This window comes from Micropterus dolomieu, linkage group LG22 (genome assembly GCF_021292245.1).
Source record: "Micropterus dolomieu isolate WLL.071019.BEF.003 ecotype Adirondacks linkage group LG22, ASM2129224v1, whole genome shotgun sequence".
Lineage (NCBI taxonomy): Eukaryota > Metazoa > Chordata > Actinopteri > Centrarchiformes > Centrarchidae > Micropterus > Micropterus dolomieu.
The window spans coordinates 20388692-20404058 of NC_060171.1; the positions used below are offsets into that span (position 1 = coordinate 20388692).

Here is a 15367-nt window from a genome sequence, read left to right on the forward strand (position 1 = left end):
TCGGAACAGCCAGGAGGTGGGTCTAGCTCGTTAGGCCACCAGGAAGACCGCCTAGCTAATGTTGGTTAGCAGTGGCGCTGTCACTAACTGGTAGCTTTCCAACCGGCGTCACACCGGGCGAACGTATCCGGTGGGTTAGCACGGCGTGTAATGACATGGAAACGGTAAAGTTGTGAATATAGAGTAAACGCTTGTGTTAATTACCAACGGGTATAGTTACGTTAAACAACGACAGCACTAGCTAGCTATGTGAAATACATGTGAAGTTATTTAAAAAAAAAAGACGTGACGTGGAAATCAGCCATCGTTGGTTGTCGTCTCCCTGGTTAAGGATCAGCTAACTAGCTCTGTGCTAACGTTAGCTGTGCTCGTTAGCGAGCTAACAAAGAGCCGTTGCTCCTCCTTGCTTTGTATGCTCGATGTTGCCATTTCAAATGGTTGTGCTGTCACTTGTAAGACGGTGAAGAAATAGGTACGTAAGACACGGTTTACATTAATTAAAAGACTAATTTGATGAATAAGCACTGCCGTTTCTCTTATTTTTCCGGATGTTCTGCTGCTAACATTGCCAGATTTGGTTCTGACATTGTGGTAGCCTACGCTGGTAATGGATGCCACCATGGCCGGGTATAAATGACTAATAAGATATAAGGTTATCATTGCAAGCTTAAAGTATGGTACCGTTTACTCAGTCATACCAAATTGCACCGGTCTTTTGCATCTACAGTTTAAATGGTTGTAGGTTTATGGCGTTGTGCAGAAGTGATTTCAACAATGGATCTAATATTCGTTATTTAGACTAAATGTACAATGCGGTAACATTATATGTGGTTTCTTGTTTATACTGGAGACTGAAGAATAATCAGCTGTCAACTGTGCTCTATTAGTTACTTCTAGTATTTAACAAATGTGAGGCATTGAGAGGTTTGTGTCATTCTGAAGGGCTTTGGAGTGCATTTGGGATTTATTTATTTTATACACTTAATATAGAAATTCTTAGTAATCAAATCAGTTGAATGGTATATTGATTGGGCGCAGCTGAAAAACAGTAAAATCGCCGATTAGGACCTGCTGTGAAGCCGCTGTGAATGCAAGCATGTGCCCTACATTACATGTCTGTGGGCAAGAGGCAAATCTGATCAGAGTTGGTGAACCTTGAAGACAAAGCTCTCCTTTTTTATTAATCAAAAGTAAATCACAGAATGAGCTACTGACTCACTGTAGTACACTGAAATGTGCATGGTTGTCAACTTAAGTCTTAAGCTCTAGTTATGCGATGTCTGTCAGCTGTGCTTTTACAGAAAGAAGTGTTATTAAAATTTTATACTGTAAATTCTACCTGTGAACACTTAGGCTGATGTCTTAAAGGTCTTTTTAAACAAGGCATTTGACATAATGTTGGTTCTGTATACATGTCAAGCAGTTTTTGTTTTCTTTTTTCTCTTGCAGTGAAACTGGACCTGAGCATATTCAGTGTCTGACCATCCTGACATTGCCTACAGTAGGAAGTTCGGTGCCTGTTGTAGGCTGTACATGTTTGTTCCCGATCAGTGATTCCTTATGCCTGATAGAAGCTGCACCCTGTGTCTTACAGGATGGATGTTGTAGACTTAAAGAGACTTGTGTATCAACAACAGCACTCTGTGTTTTGCTGTGGTGTTCAATCTTTTACCATTTACAAGAGAACACCTCCCATCCCACACCTCCAGTCTCTGCACTATATATATAAGGATTGTCTTTGAGCAATAAAGACAGACAGAGATAGAAGTTGTAAGACTTTCTGTCTTTTTTTTCTTTTTGAAGCACAGATCAATACTGCTTATATAAGCCTATATGGTGGACATGGAAGTATCCTTATTTTAATTTTTCAGTTATTGTACCCCCTTACTCTTAGTGTGGGTGGTGGGATGTCGGAAAAGCCAGACGACAAAATGGTGAAGTTCCTGGCTCCCCCTCAGAAGAGTGGAAATGGCCCCAGTTCTGGTTCAGATTCGATGATGAGTGAATCCCGGCCAGCAGAAGTGAGACGCCGGCATCACACCATGGAACGTGATCGATGTAACCCTGAACACCGTTTCTTACGCCGCAGTGTCATCAGTGATTCCAATGCTACGGCATTGGCCCTCCCTTTACCCAGTAAGATCCCCATCCCCGCACCTCAACGAGTTCAGCCACGGGAAGCTGTCCATCAGCGGCAACAGGTTTCTGTTGCTGCTCATTTGCCACGGGCTAAACCAAGTTTAGCTCAAAATGAAGAGTCTGTTGATAGTGGAGGAGGTGGAGGAAAAGATATAGAAATAGCCAAGGTAGATGTAGTGCCTTCAGAGCAGGAGCCTGCCTTCGTACAAGATATCTGTGATAGAGAGGCGGTAGCCGCCTGCTCCGCACCAGACTTAGGATTGGAATTGCCAAGTCAAACGGAACCGGAAAGCACCACTGAGGTGAAGGTACACCATGAAGAAGAGGGGGAGGAAGACGATAAGGACTCTGCCAAGGCGCGGGCAGAAGCAGAGCAGAGAGAAGCTGAGAAAAAAGTGCAGGACGACATTGAAGAGGCAGAGACCAAAGCAGTGGGAACATCACCAGATGGGCGTTTCCTGAAGTTTGATATAGAAATTGGACGTGGCTCCTTCAAGACTGTCTACAAGGGCTTGGACACCGAGACCACAGTGGAGGTGGCTTGGTGTGAGCTGCAGGTATGAAACTGTTGTTCTTATTACTTACATTCCTTCACTGCTATTGCTATCAGTTATTAATGTAATTGATCTGTTGCAAGTGTCATCTCATTTTTGCTTTTACCATGCTTAACCATGGGGGAGTAAAGCAATTTTCTTTCAAACTGATACCTGAGCTACAGCCTCTGGCATTTCCCTTCTGAGACACATGGCTAGCATTTCCCTTTTGTTTCACATTGCATTTGTCAGCAAAGCATAACAAAAACTTCCCATTTCCCCATTTTACTTTTTTGGTGCAGCTCAATCCATACTGGTTGGCATGACTGAAAATAAGACTGAATGTCTGAAGTAAAAAGTGTGTACTTCTCCATAAGACATTGGCAAATTACCAGAAGTTATCACGGCTTGTATAATTAATGTTTTTATGACTATGACTAAGGGATACCTTTTACTTTAGACATTGGAAATTGCCTTGGACTAGATTCGCGTTAGATGTTGGTCATGATAATGATTTCCCTTATTCAGTTTTCACACTAGCATTATATACTATTTCAAATAAATTATGATGACTGTCTTCCTGAGGTATGGAATAACCATACATTAAAAGATGTAACTGAGGAAATTCTGGTCAGCAAAAGCAGAAAATATATATATAATCTAAAATGTCATAAGTCAGGAAAACTCCATTAGTGGAAAATACCATTGGAGTGATTTATAATAATAATTTATTTAATAAATTTAATACATTTTATTTATTATTAATTATAATAAATTCCAGAGCTACATGTGGCAACAGCAGTAATAATTTACTTGCACTTTAAAAGATTTCTTTGAGCCTTAATATATCTGACTGAATTATTGATCCTGTTTTGTTGTTATATCTAAATACTCTGCTTTTGTTTTAAAGTATCCATCATTTTGCTTTAATTATGCTGTAAACCAGTAGTTGGTGATATCCTTTAGAAATGCTTGTGAATAAATTGAAGCGCTGCTGTCTGTCCAGTTAAAGTAGCTACATTGCCCATAGCAAAGTTTGACCCCATTCACCTCCGTGAATGTTTTGTTACTGGCACGATTTCACCCTGCCATGAGAGGAGTAGGCCTCACACGGCAGCACATACAACTATCGCTACTCATGCACACTGGTTTCAGAACAATGTGAAGATTACAGACACGTGCCCCTCCCCCCTCACAGAGCGAATCCCACGCATGCTCAGTGCGTTCTTGCTCTGAATGCTTGTGTGAATGTAAAATGGGTCACATTCCTGACAGAGGAATCTCCTGTGTGAAGTGCAGCAGGCTGGCCTGCCAAGGCCTGCTTCTAAACTATTAGTCCACCTCCCACCCTTTTAACTTCCTCACATTTTACCATATTTCTGTTTTCTAAAACCCATTTTAAGCACAATTAACTAAATATAACTAACCCTTCTTACTTCTGTTAGTTAGTATTATACTACGAGTCAGCACACAGTTACTTATTTTTATCTAAACTTAATTAATTAATAATATAAATAAGCTTTATTGTTACGCTATAACCGATCTTTGTTGTAGGCTTATAGGGCTGTATCACGTCTGTCTTGATAGGGAAAACAGAGTGTCAATAGACCTTTATGGATGTGTTATTACATCTCCTACAGGATATTTTTCCCACCACCAAATTATATTTTTTTGCGCTGCAGCTCAGTGCTGTAATCTGGGTAGAGAGAGATCTTTTTGTTGCCCAGATGAATGTCACCTTTCTTTGTGAACCTCTTCCCTGTGGGGGAAGTTGAATTTTACGATTTTGCGTTGACCCATCTCAACCAAGACAGGGGATGGAAAGTTGTTACAGCCCAGGCGCTTCAGCATAAGCTGCTCCAGCTGATCCAGTTGTTTTCCATGTTGAAAACATGGATGTATAGAGAACTGTATACAGCATTGGAGACAGGGCTCTGTTAATTTCTATGACAGCTGCTCAGTGGCTCATGAAGCCAAAAAACCTTTAACTTGATCTTCCCTATTGTGCCGCCCCGCAAGTGCATTAGTGTTTCTTTTAACCCCACCTCTCTCAGTCATGATGGTGGCCCGTAGAGCAGCTGCCGAGTGGCTAACTTCTGGTTTAGACCTGTTAACTTGAATGGGGATGATAAAATTATTTAATCTTCTAGACTTTGTAAATGTTATCAGACCTACCAGATCAAATTCTGATTGTAAAACGAATCATTTCACAAGGGCTGTGACGCTCAAAATAACTAATCAACTGTTGCCTCTTTCAAGTCTACGGGAAATTCTTTTGCTGCCAGTGTGTATAACGTGATGGACCCAGAAGTTGTAATTCTGTGGTTTGGTCGCTATGTGTCTTCAAAGCACAGCGCACTTCCTGGGGGCTTGGTTGGAAACATGAACATATTGGTTGTGGCAGTTTCTTGCCGTCCCCTGGGGTTGGCTTGTCAATACCACAGTTTTGCAATATTGCTGTTATCACGACAGCCCTAGGCAAGATGCTGTATTATATTTGAGGGAGATGTGAGGTGGACGGTGCTCTATAATGCTCTTGATAGATTAGTATTAGGGCTGTAGCTAATGATAAATACAAGTTACAAGAACCAGTTGACTAAAGAGATTTATGATTTCCTGTTGATCGAGTAAATCACTGATTTACTGATCATTGGGGCACTAATCCATATGTTAGCGGACAGAAAAGCATTCTTCTTGTCTCCTTTGACTTCCTGAAGAGTTTGACAAGGCAGTGTGGTTTGTAGAAAATGAATAGAGTGGTGTAACTGCCTCTCCGAGGCACACCTAAACTTGGTGTAGATCTAGCCAGGTCTTTGCCAGTTGCCACTTGTATCGGGAGACCAATTCTGTGCAAAGAGAGAGGTGACTTATAGACATTTTTACAGTTGAATGAGAACAAGGTTTGTTTTATGCACATGTCGTCTGTTCCAAAATATGAACATGTAACCTGATTTCTCTCATTCCCCTTCGTTCCTCTGTCAACTCAAGAGTTTCAGTGCTAGAAACTGTTCAGTTACACATGACAAGCTTAAATCCCCTCTCACGTGGTTGTGAAAGCTATCCCATGATCATACAAGTGCTAGTGTTTTCCCATGCATCCCAAGGGCATATTTAGTGGAATGTAATGTTAACATACATTATTTTCCATATGCTCTTTCAGTTAACTTTCAATTGTATAGTGTCTTTTCAAACATTCGTATAATTAGTAATTTCCTATAAGAACTTTTGAATGTAATAGTAACGTAATAGTATACCATTTTCTACTTTGGTTACATGAAAAAAAGCAAATATTTTCCTAAAAAGCAAACAAATTCCATCAGAAATAGTTTGCAAAAGGAGTAGGGACATATCCATTTAAAGTGCTTATTGTTTTGTTTCCTGGTGCACGAATCAGTGATGCAAAATGTAATCGGCCTTAACACTTTTTTGTTCACTGGGAATTTAGTGTCAGCTGGAAGCAACAGCAGAATCCTTGTCTTTGTGTTAATGAAACAAGTCTGACAGGTTTTCCTTAAATGAAATCACATTAGCAGTCCTGTGAGACTGTAATGCTCAGTACACTGCAGGAAACCATGAAAAAAGTGATTTGCCCTACCAAAAGCAGGACAATATTTAAGTTTGATACAAAGGTTATTCATGATTTCTTTTATATACTCTATTTATTTGTCAGGGACCATATACAAAAGGGGTCTCAACCAAAGTGAAAATATGCTTTAGGACCCTGGCTTTCTGAAACTGAAATGACCCTTTAATCTCACAGTACAAGCTAAGGCTGAAGAAGTATGCTATCATGACCTGAAGCGTTAGACAAGTGGAAATTTGGTACCAAATGTCATGACAAGTTTATAGTAGTCCACTTTGCCTTCCTTTAAGCTATGCCGCAATCATGGCTAGAAACCTTAGAGTAGCGTTTGAATATAATAGCTCTGACTTATTCAGTCTGGAAGGCCATCTGTCCACAGTCGTCTAAGAATTTCTAGGCGTCCACCCTTTTTCACCCACCCATGAACCCACACATTTGTTTCAGATCTCAAGTTGCAGGAATGTCTGAACAATAAGTAGGTCACCACAGAGAGGAAGTCTAGGGAGGAGGAGGGGAAAAAAAGAATACATTTAGGAGCCTCCCCTTTCTTGCTCACTCATCCGTTTTCATCCATGTCATCTTCCACTCTCTGCCTCCCCACCTCATTCCTCCAGCACTGGCTGAAGCCAAATGTGGAAAGATGAGGAAGAGTAGCCCAGGCATGCATTAGAAGTTATGGGAGCTGCATGTCCAGCTGGCTGATAGCATCTGCTGGCACTGACACTCTATCCCCAAGTAGTATAACATAGTGACTCATCTGTAATTACTCTTCAATGATTGGTAGTCTAGAGTTTTAATCACTTATTTGTATCTGTTTGATGTAACACATTTTGGAAGAGACGTCACATTTTGTAAAGTAAAATTCCTAACTGCATTATCAGCATTCCTCAGTGAAGCCATGGTGTAAACTTCCTGATGACATAGAGGGGTTTACCATCTTGAGTCGACGTTAGATTGTTGACAAGGGTAGTAAAAGTGTTGAACCTCTACTTTTTATGTTTTGTGAATTACAAAATCTGTCCTATATTTTATAAACTAAAACATTATTAATACACTAGCTCTGATAATAAGGGCTTGGCATTTATGCTAAAAGTTCTTAAGAGCTGTGCACTTAGTTACAAATGAGTTGCATCTACGCTTTTATTGTACTAAAAGATCTTGAATATAATGTTTGTAAGTAATATAAAGTATATCAGTAAGGAGGGGTTATGTCACTTAAAAAACCTGCCGGGTTTAAAGCTGGCTTGTAGCACTGCACGACTCAAAATAGACTAGAAAGCAAAACTGATCCAATTAACTGTTTAGCATGATATTGTCCTTATTTCCTTCTGACTTAATTATGTGGACATTTGACCTTTCAAACTTCGACCCAGATTTTGAGAACAATGTAGTTTCTAATCTATATGCATTTTGATCACCTAGAATAGCTCGGACAAATCCGTTGATATGCTAGGTTATGTGGGAAGTGACCACTGACCTAATATAAACCCTCTTTGCCCCCACATTATCATACATGTTTGCCACGATGCCGGCTCAACATCATGATGTCTGTCAGCCATCGCCGATGGACGAGATCATCGTCTATCGGCCCAACCCTAGCCTGGTGTGTAATATTAAAGAAAGAAAATCAACAATTTTAAACGATATTGATCAAACATTGCAAGCATATATTCTTCATTTATTCAGTTATATTGTTAATACAGTACAAGGTCTTTATTCATTAGAGCAAAAATGTGCGTTGCCTGTAGCTATTAAACGTGTTTTTTAAGGCTGGATCCGAATAATTGAATATTCGTTTGTTGGGTAAGTATTTGATTTTCAATTTTAATATTCAGGTTTTTTACGCATGCCTGACCAGCTCACAGTAGTGAACATAGTGCTCCAGTTGACATCAAAGGGAAAACAAAATGCCAAAAGACCTCGGCTGTGTGGGAGCATGTTAAATTGAGTGATGACAACGGCAGTGTGGCAGTAATGGGGTTTGATTAAGTGTACAATTACTTATTGTTATTATTGTATTACAGAAAAAAACTCAAATAGCCTACATTTTAAAATGAATCATTAACTGTAGGCTAAAACAACAACATAATACACACATTGAAATTTTTTTATTAGGCCTATTGTAGAAGAACACCATTCAGTAGGCTATAATAAATATTAAAAGCAAATTTTGTATAATAACATTACTGGAAATAGCGGCCGGCTGCTCTCCTCGGTCCACCGCCTGGCTAAACTATTTGTGGATTCTGTTCTGGACCTGCTCGGCTCAGCTTCCTACACTCTGGACTCACAGTCCTGCTCTGATAAGCAGCCACAAACCCGGTTCTGTATACATACGGTCTCTTTCGCTTGCTCGCAGACAGAATTACACACTCACGACCTCCGTTATCACTCCCCCATCTTATTCTCCCTCACTCAAGTCATTGCCAAAACTTGTTCTTCTGCTCTGATCTATTTTTTATCATATCTGTCTATCAGATACTTTGCTCTAGCTCATGATATGACAGCCTTCTTATAAACGGATGTCTAAACAATCAGCATGGCGCGAGCATTGAACCCCCCCCCCCACACACACACACACACACACACACACACGTACACAAACACAAGACTCCTCAACCTCGGGGGGAACTGTGCTGCTGTCATCCTCTTTAAGATGCTGTTTAAAGTAGATAATATTCCATGACTCTTACTTATTTCATGGGCTATATTGGGCTATATTTCAATAAATGCATTGTTTCCTAAGTATCAATAATCGTGATTTCAATTATGACCTAACTAATCATGATTATGATTTTTGCGAAAGTCGAGCAGTATTGAATTTTTGCTAACCAATAACTATAGTCAATAGTAATGATAATAGGACTAATAATGTTAATTGTGTATATAATCAGCCATTACCCAGATCCCAACCAGTTACCCAGTGGACTTCCTCTAGCCATCAGTGTCAGCCTCAGAGAAGACCTTGGCACGATCAGAGGCTTTTTTCATGTAGTCTATTTTTAAGGGTTGTTGGGTTATTTATGATGGCCTTTTGCCTGGAAGCAGTATTTTCTGCTCTGCTTTGGCGATACTGTAGTGATTTGGCATTAGACCTCAGCTCATGAAGTTGGTCAGATAGTACTAAAGCTTGGCAGTAGGGTTGTTTAATATTTAAAATTGCAATTTTTTTAATAGCAGTATGTTTTTTCATAGTGACATATCATCACATAGCCAATCCACGAAAAATCACATAAAATAATCTAGTTGATTTTCAATGCAATGAATTATGTTGTACTCTTATGCACTACGTCAAAGAAACATAGGACTACGGCCCTGTCCTATGTAATATCCTGACCTATATTGTTGGACCACAGCTATGGCTGGGCAATAAATGTTGAGTCATTGCCCAGCCATGTTTGAAGCTCTTATCCAGGCAATTTAGTTTTATTTTTTGCACGTGTAAAATTGTATACATTAGAAATAGTTATCTCTAACCACAGCCTTGTCTGCTATATAAGTCGGAATGGAGCTCTGACGGAGATAGATATAAGGAAGTAACTAACACTTTGATCAATCTTTAAATGATTTGAGGGGATTTCTGTTTAATCAGTTTAGACTGAACAACTATACAAATGAAAACTTGCATGGGCTTGTTTTAGGGGTGTGTCACTGAACTGAAGCAGTGGGATCATGGTTTCAGATACGTCTTGTGCTGTCTCTGCATAGATGGAAGCTACTTTACTCCTAAGTTTTTAAAGTGTTTAAAATACATTTCTGCATCATTCTCAAGCTCTTACTTCCCGTGTGTGTGTACACATTTGCTCTACAATATTTTCACATATGCACTCTTTCTCTTGCTTTATCATATTCGGAGACTCCAAAGATCTTTCAGGTGGTGCCAACACAGCTCTTTAGTGAGCTGACTCATGCCCACTCTGTCAGATAGAGCTGCTGTGATTCAACTGCAGCTGCTGTTGTCCTCCAAGTGCCCGCCAGGTTGGGGTGGGGTGGGCGTCTTTAAAGAATAATCAAATAGTTCCCAGTGACTATTGAATATTATCTTTGCTTGAAATGCCCATCCCTAATTTGTGGATGGACCAGAGACTGCTAGGCACTGTTCCCAGTGACGGTGAGAACAGGACATGGCACTGACCAAAGAACTTTAGAGTGACAGTCAAGGGGAGTGTGATGTGTTTAATATGATTACAAGATTCTTGTTTTTTAAAGACCCTGGGTCCTGCACTTCTAAGTGGTAGGAGAGCTAGGTAATTAGTTCAGTCTGGATTATGCTGAGTAATTCATGATGAAGAGTCGGGTTTCGGAGCGTGAGTGGAAATATTTAAATCTGTTTTCTTCATTTTTATTTAGATCACTCAGGTGCAAGCGACTTAAGTTTTAAAAAAATTTTATTTTTTTTCCCTCCACAGTTTTAAAAACTCTTTGATCAATTAAGCAACTGGGTCATGCTAGTTATCTTTCTGATATCTTTTTTTTTTTTCTTTGATCTTGTCATTATGCTCTGTTAGAAAACAATGTAGATTTGTTTGTAGATGGGTGTGTTACTATGTGTCTTCCCAAAATAGCACTCCCCGTTGCTCAAGTGTTTTCTTGGCAAAAGTTGAAGTAGATGTCAGTTAAGCATGTGATTGTCTCATCTCTTACAGGAAATGCAGTTTTCAACTAGGTTAAACTTGTAAAGGGAATACATTTGTTTTAAATTAGTGACCAATATGGCAGTGTGTCTATAGTGGAAATGCTGTCATTAATACAGTAGTTCTGGGTTTGTGGAGGTTGGGGTGCTGCACTCCCACGGCTGTGGATGTTTTGCATGTGGTGTGCATAAAGAGAAAGGGGAACCACTGCCCCAGTAGATAAATACTCTGGTAAGTAGGTCAGTTGGTCCAAGTGCACAGAGGAGCATCCGTTACTCTTCGTCTTCCCTCACCTTCTGTCTCCTGACACTGCTCCCTCATTCAGTGTTCTCCACCTGCTCTCAGTTGTTTACACATGTTTCCCATGTTTAACCTCAAACCTGTAAAATTCCTCCAGCAAAGACTGTACTAGTCTCAGTCAAATTTTTCTCAATGTCAGTCACTAGAAAGTTTCCTATCTCTTGCTGACACACACACACACACTCACTCTCTCACACACACACACTCTCTCTCACACACACACACACACTCTCACACACACACACACACTCTCACACACACACACACACTCACACACACACACACACACACAGAGAGGCAAATGCTCACTGTCCACTCACATGTGGGCTGAATTTCCTGGACAGCCTGGTCTGTATCCATGTCCCTGGGGGTTTTAAGGGAGGTCTTTGGCTGTGGGGTTTCACTGGGCTTGTCTAACTGGTACGGGTATGCTGCTTTATAGTCAGGCATATTGTCACACCAGGAATTAACTCAGGAAACTTGAGGAGGGCGGTTCGACACAGTCCAGATTTTTTTGTTAACACGCAGACCCTACAATGGTCCTTAATGCCAATACATATTTTTGCACTAGTCAGTTTATGTAATGTTAAATCCCACTGGGCAAACAATGCTATCAGCTTTGCACATAATTCATTGACAAAGCAAAATCAGCTGCCAGACATTTGTTGACTCTAACCATCCATAGCTTTATTCAGAATACAGGCCTTGTTGAACACAGTGTAAGCCTCTTACCAGATACAGTTTTTTCCCAAAGTGCTGGGTAACATATCAGTATTAATATGCATTATACTCTATCATTGTTGATATTGTGAATAATGATACACACCTTTTTGTCTAAATTAACAGTAAAAACCAAGCCATAATTACTATCAGAATAATTGGTTTGTTCAGTCTATTTGGATTGCGTGACTAATGTTGTATTGAACATTTCTGTAACAATATAACAGGTGGTTTTCCGCATCTATACACATAACATGACATAATGTACATTGATATTTTCTTCTGCTTATGCTGATTATTTGTTCATTTTTCTCTGTAGCTTGTGTTGTATAGTAAAGAGGACAGCTATTTTTATTTGTTGTAACAAGCCGGACTTATTTGTTTGTTTGACATTATAGTCTGCGCTCATCTTCTATGCATCTTCTATCTCAAATTGTCAGTCATGCTGTTGCTCTTTTTCTCGTTTTGGTTTTCTTGGTATTTCGGACAAAACACAGACATATTCAATTTGGTTCACAGTCATCCACCAGACAGGGCCACATGCCTTTGCCCCCATTACGTGCCAGAGTATAGCTGTGTAGAAGGAAATGTAACCTTTCCTCATTTTTGTCAGTTTGCCTCCTTAAATTGGAGTGTTTCTCCGCTGTTCAAACCTGGAATGTTGAGATGAATGTAGATTCAAAAATGTTTCCTTCTTATGAATGGAAACATTCAAACATTACTTGCCATTGGTATTGATGATCTTTACTGTGCTATTAACACTAGAAGCGCCAGAATTCCATAACTACTAGAACTGCCACAAGCAGTCATTTTGACCGCTAGATTCCAAACTCTATATCTTTAATGATAAATACTCAATTGAGAGATTAATGCATTTATTGTATTAGGATATCTTTTAAAAAACAAAACACTAAACTGTACATTTAAACAAGTTTTAATTATGCATTAATAAATAATATCATTAGTAGCTTACTGTAATTATCACATATTCACAGATAGGCTATATTTCCATATCCATTCAACATAACTCAGAACAAGATAATAACAACTAAAATTATTATTTAATTTGTAAAACATTTTATTTTAATAACACAGAAAATGGGCTAATAGAAAAAGCTGGAAACGAGCTGATCTAAAAAGAAGGAAGCTTAGGCTACAGAAACATAAAAACATTAGCCTATATTACAAATTGGATGTTAACTATTTAAATCAATATAGTGCTTGGCTATTTAAGCTTCACAATCAAGGCAAGTGACCTCTCTTCTCCTCGCACAATTTCCACACACGGGTTTGCAGCAGGTTTAGTTTTGACTGCAGCTTCTCCAAACCTGGCACTGCCTCCGTTTTGGTGTCTGCTGCGGTGGTTGCTTCTGCTGCTGACTGGAACCTTGTGTGCCAACTGCCATACTGCTCTTTTCTCCTCCATGAACTGTGCTTTCAGCTCCTCTGCAAGTTGCTGCATGAACTTCCTCCGAGTTAATTTGCTGCTGGTGCACTCCTTGAAGAGTATGTGGGTATTGATCCCAGCCAGGTAGAGGATGTTATAAAACACAGCGACTGGCCATCTACGTGTACCACCTTTAACAGAGTATGCCCATGCCATCTGGTCGAGGGCGTCCATGCCGTACTTGGTGTTATTATAGTATGTCACAGACTCAGGCTTTGCCTTCGGCCCATCGGTGATGCTCATGCTTGTGTGCACAGAACTGAAAATACACTCATTCTTCCTCGGCTTTCCCTGGTAGATGGTAAGCGTTGCGTCAGCACATTTCCGCACCTCTGTGCTGAACAGCTCCGCATGTTCTTTCGCGGAAAGGGGCAACTCACATTTTGTTTTCCCCACGGTGCCAACCAGGCTGGTCTTCTTTGCCTGTAAGGCGGTGGCCAGTTTGAGACGTGAAGAAGTTATCTGTGGTATTTCTTCCCTTCCCAAGGAATGGCTCCGCCAGCCTCAGCACCACACTCTCTCCTACAAGCTGACCTCTGCTCCGCGTCTCCTCCTTTCCCAGATACGGAGCCCTGTTCAGCATATATTTGGTTTGAAAATCTGCTGCCAGCCAAAATTTGATGCCGAATTTATCAGGCTTATTCCCCATATACTGAATAAATTTGCACCGGGCCTTTGTAGGGAACAGCTGCTCATCAATTGTGATGTCTGCACCGGGCTTGTAGCAGGCTATGCTGTTCTGAACGAACTTGTTCCAAGTGGCCGACACCAGGGCAAACTTGTCATCCTGCAGGCGCACACGTTGGGTCTCCTCCTTTTCATCGAACCGCAGGAATCTCATTAAGTCCCTGAAGCGATTTCTGGCCATGGTTTCCTTGAAAATGGAAGGCCCCATTTTTCTGACCACAGGCAGTCTAACTCCATGTTTTTTGCACCCTGTGCGCCACAGATATATAGCAGGGCTATGAAGGCTTTTAATTCAGCCACTGTGAGGTCCCATGAGCTGTCACCACGATGCTGATGTGCCTCAGCCACAGTGCAGTCCCTGATATGCTTCAGCATGCCATCATCAAACACACACAAGAAGGCTGTGAGCGCATCTTCGATGTTGTGCTTGGCGTGCAGCTTCAGTCAGGACATTTTGGCTCTGTCTTCTCCCTGGACATTCAGTTGGCTGAAGGACCGTCCACACCGTCCCATCCTTCCCCTTTTCCACAGCCGTCTCTGGCTGAGATGGTTCTATGGGCGGGCTGAACACAGCTGGCTCAAGAGCAGGTAGAACTACTGGTCCGGGAGGGATGATGATGATGATGATGATGATTATTATTTATTAAATAATTAAAAAATAAATAAATAAATAGCATAATAGGACCAGCAGAACTAGTGAACAGCCTGCAGCAAAACACACAGGGCAGCGGCGCTCACCAGGATCATCTGACATGAACGGAACATCTGGATCCGCCGTGTCTGATAGCAGCCGCCTCTTTTTCCTTGATGTGGACTCTGAATCACACTCTGAGGAAGAAATATTTACGTGCACCCAGGAAATGTCGCTGTCACTTTCCGTGTGTGTGTGTGTGTGTATGTGTATATATATATATATATATATATATATATACACACTCACCTAAAGGATTATTAGGAACACCTGTTCAATTTCTCATTAATGCAATTATCTAATCAACCAATCACATGGCAGTTGCTTCAATGCATTTAGGGGTGTGGTCCTGGTCAAGACAATCTCCTGAACTCCAAACTGAATGTCAGAATGGGAAAGAGGTGATTTAAGCAATTTTGAGCGTGGCATGGTTGTTGGTGCCAGACGGGCCAGTCTGAGTATTTCACAATCTGCTCAGTTACTGGGATTTTCACGCACAACCATTTCTAGGGTTTACAAAGACTGGTGTGAAAAGGGAAAAACATCCAGTATGCGGCAGTCCTGTGGGCGAAAATGCCTTGTTGATGCTAGAGGTCAGAGGAGAATGGGCCGACTAATTCAAGCTGATAGAAG

General features: G+C 40.7%; 2 protein-coding genes across 8 annotated transcripts in view; one reads left to right on the top strand and one right to left on the bottom strand.

The window, feature by feature from the left end:
- LOC123961427 (zona pellucida sperm-binding protein 3-like) overlaps positions 1–15367 on the bottom strand; it is a gene marked incomplete in the record, with an annotated part of 791580 nt that overhangs the window by 482019 nt on the left and 294194 nt on the right.
- Positions 1–15367, top strand: part of LOC123961414 (serine/threonine-protein kinase WNK1-like) — a 36515-nt gene that overhangs the window by 3028 nt on the left and 18120 nt on the right. For 4 of the 7 annotated variants that reach the window (XM_046036792.1, XM_046036787.1, XM_046036794.1 and 1 more), the window contains exon 2: positions 1450–2696. In XM_046036792.1, the coding sequence (XP_045892748.1) occupies positions 1908–2696 (789 nt within the window). In that variant the 5' untranslated portion in view covers positions 1450–1907. The other 3 variants (XM_046036791.1, XM_046036790.1, XM_046036788.1) reach the window with 3 other exon arrangements.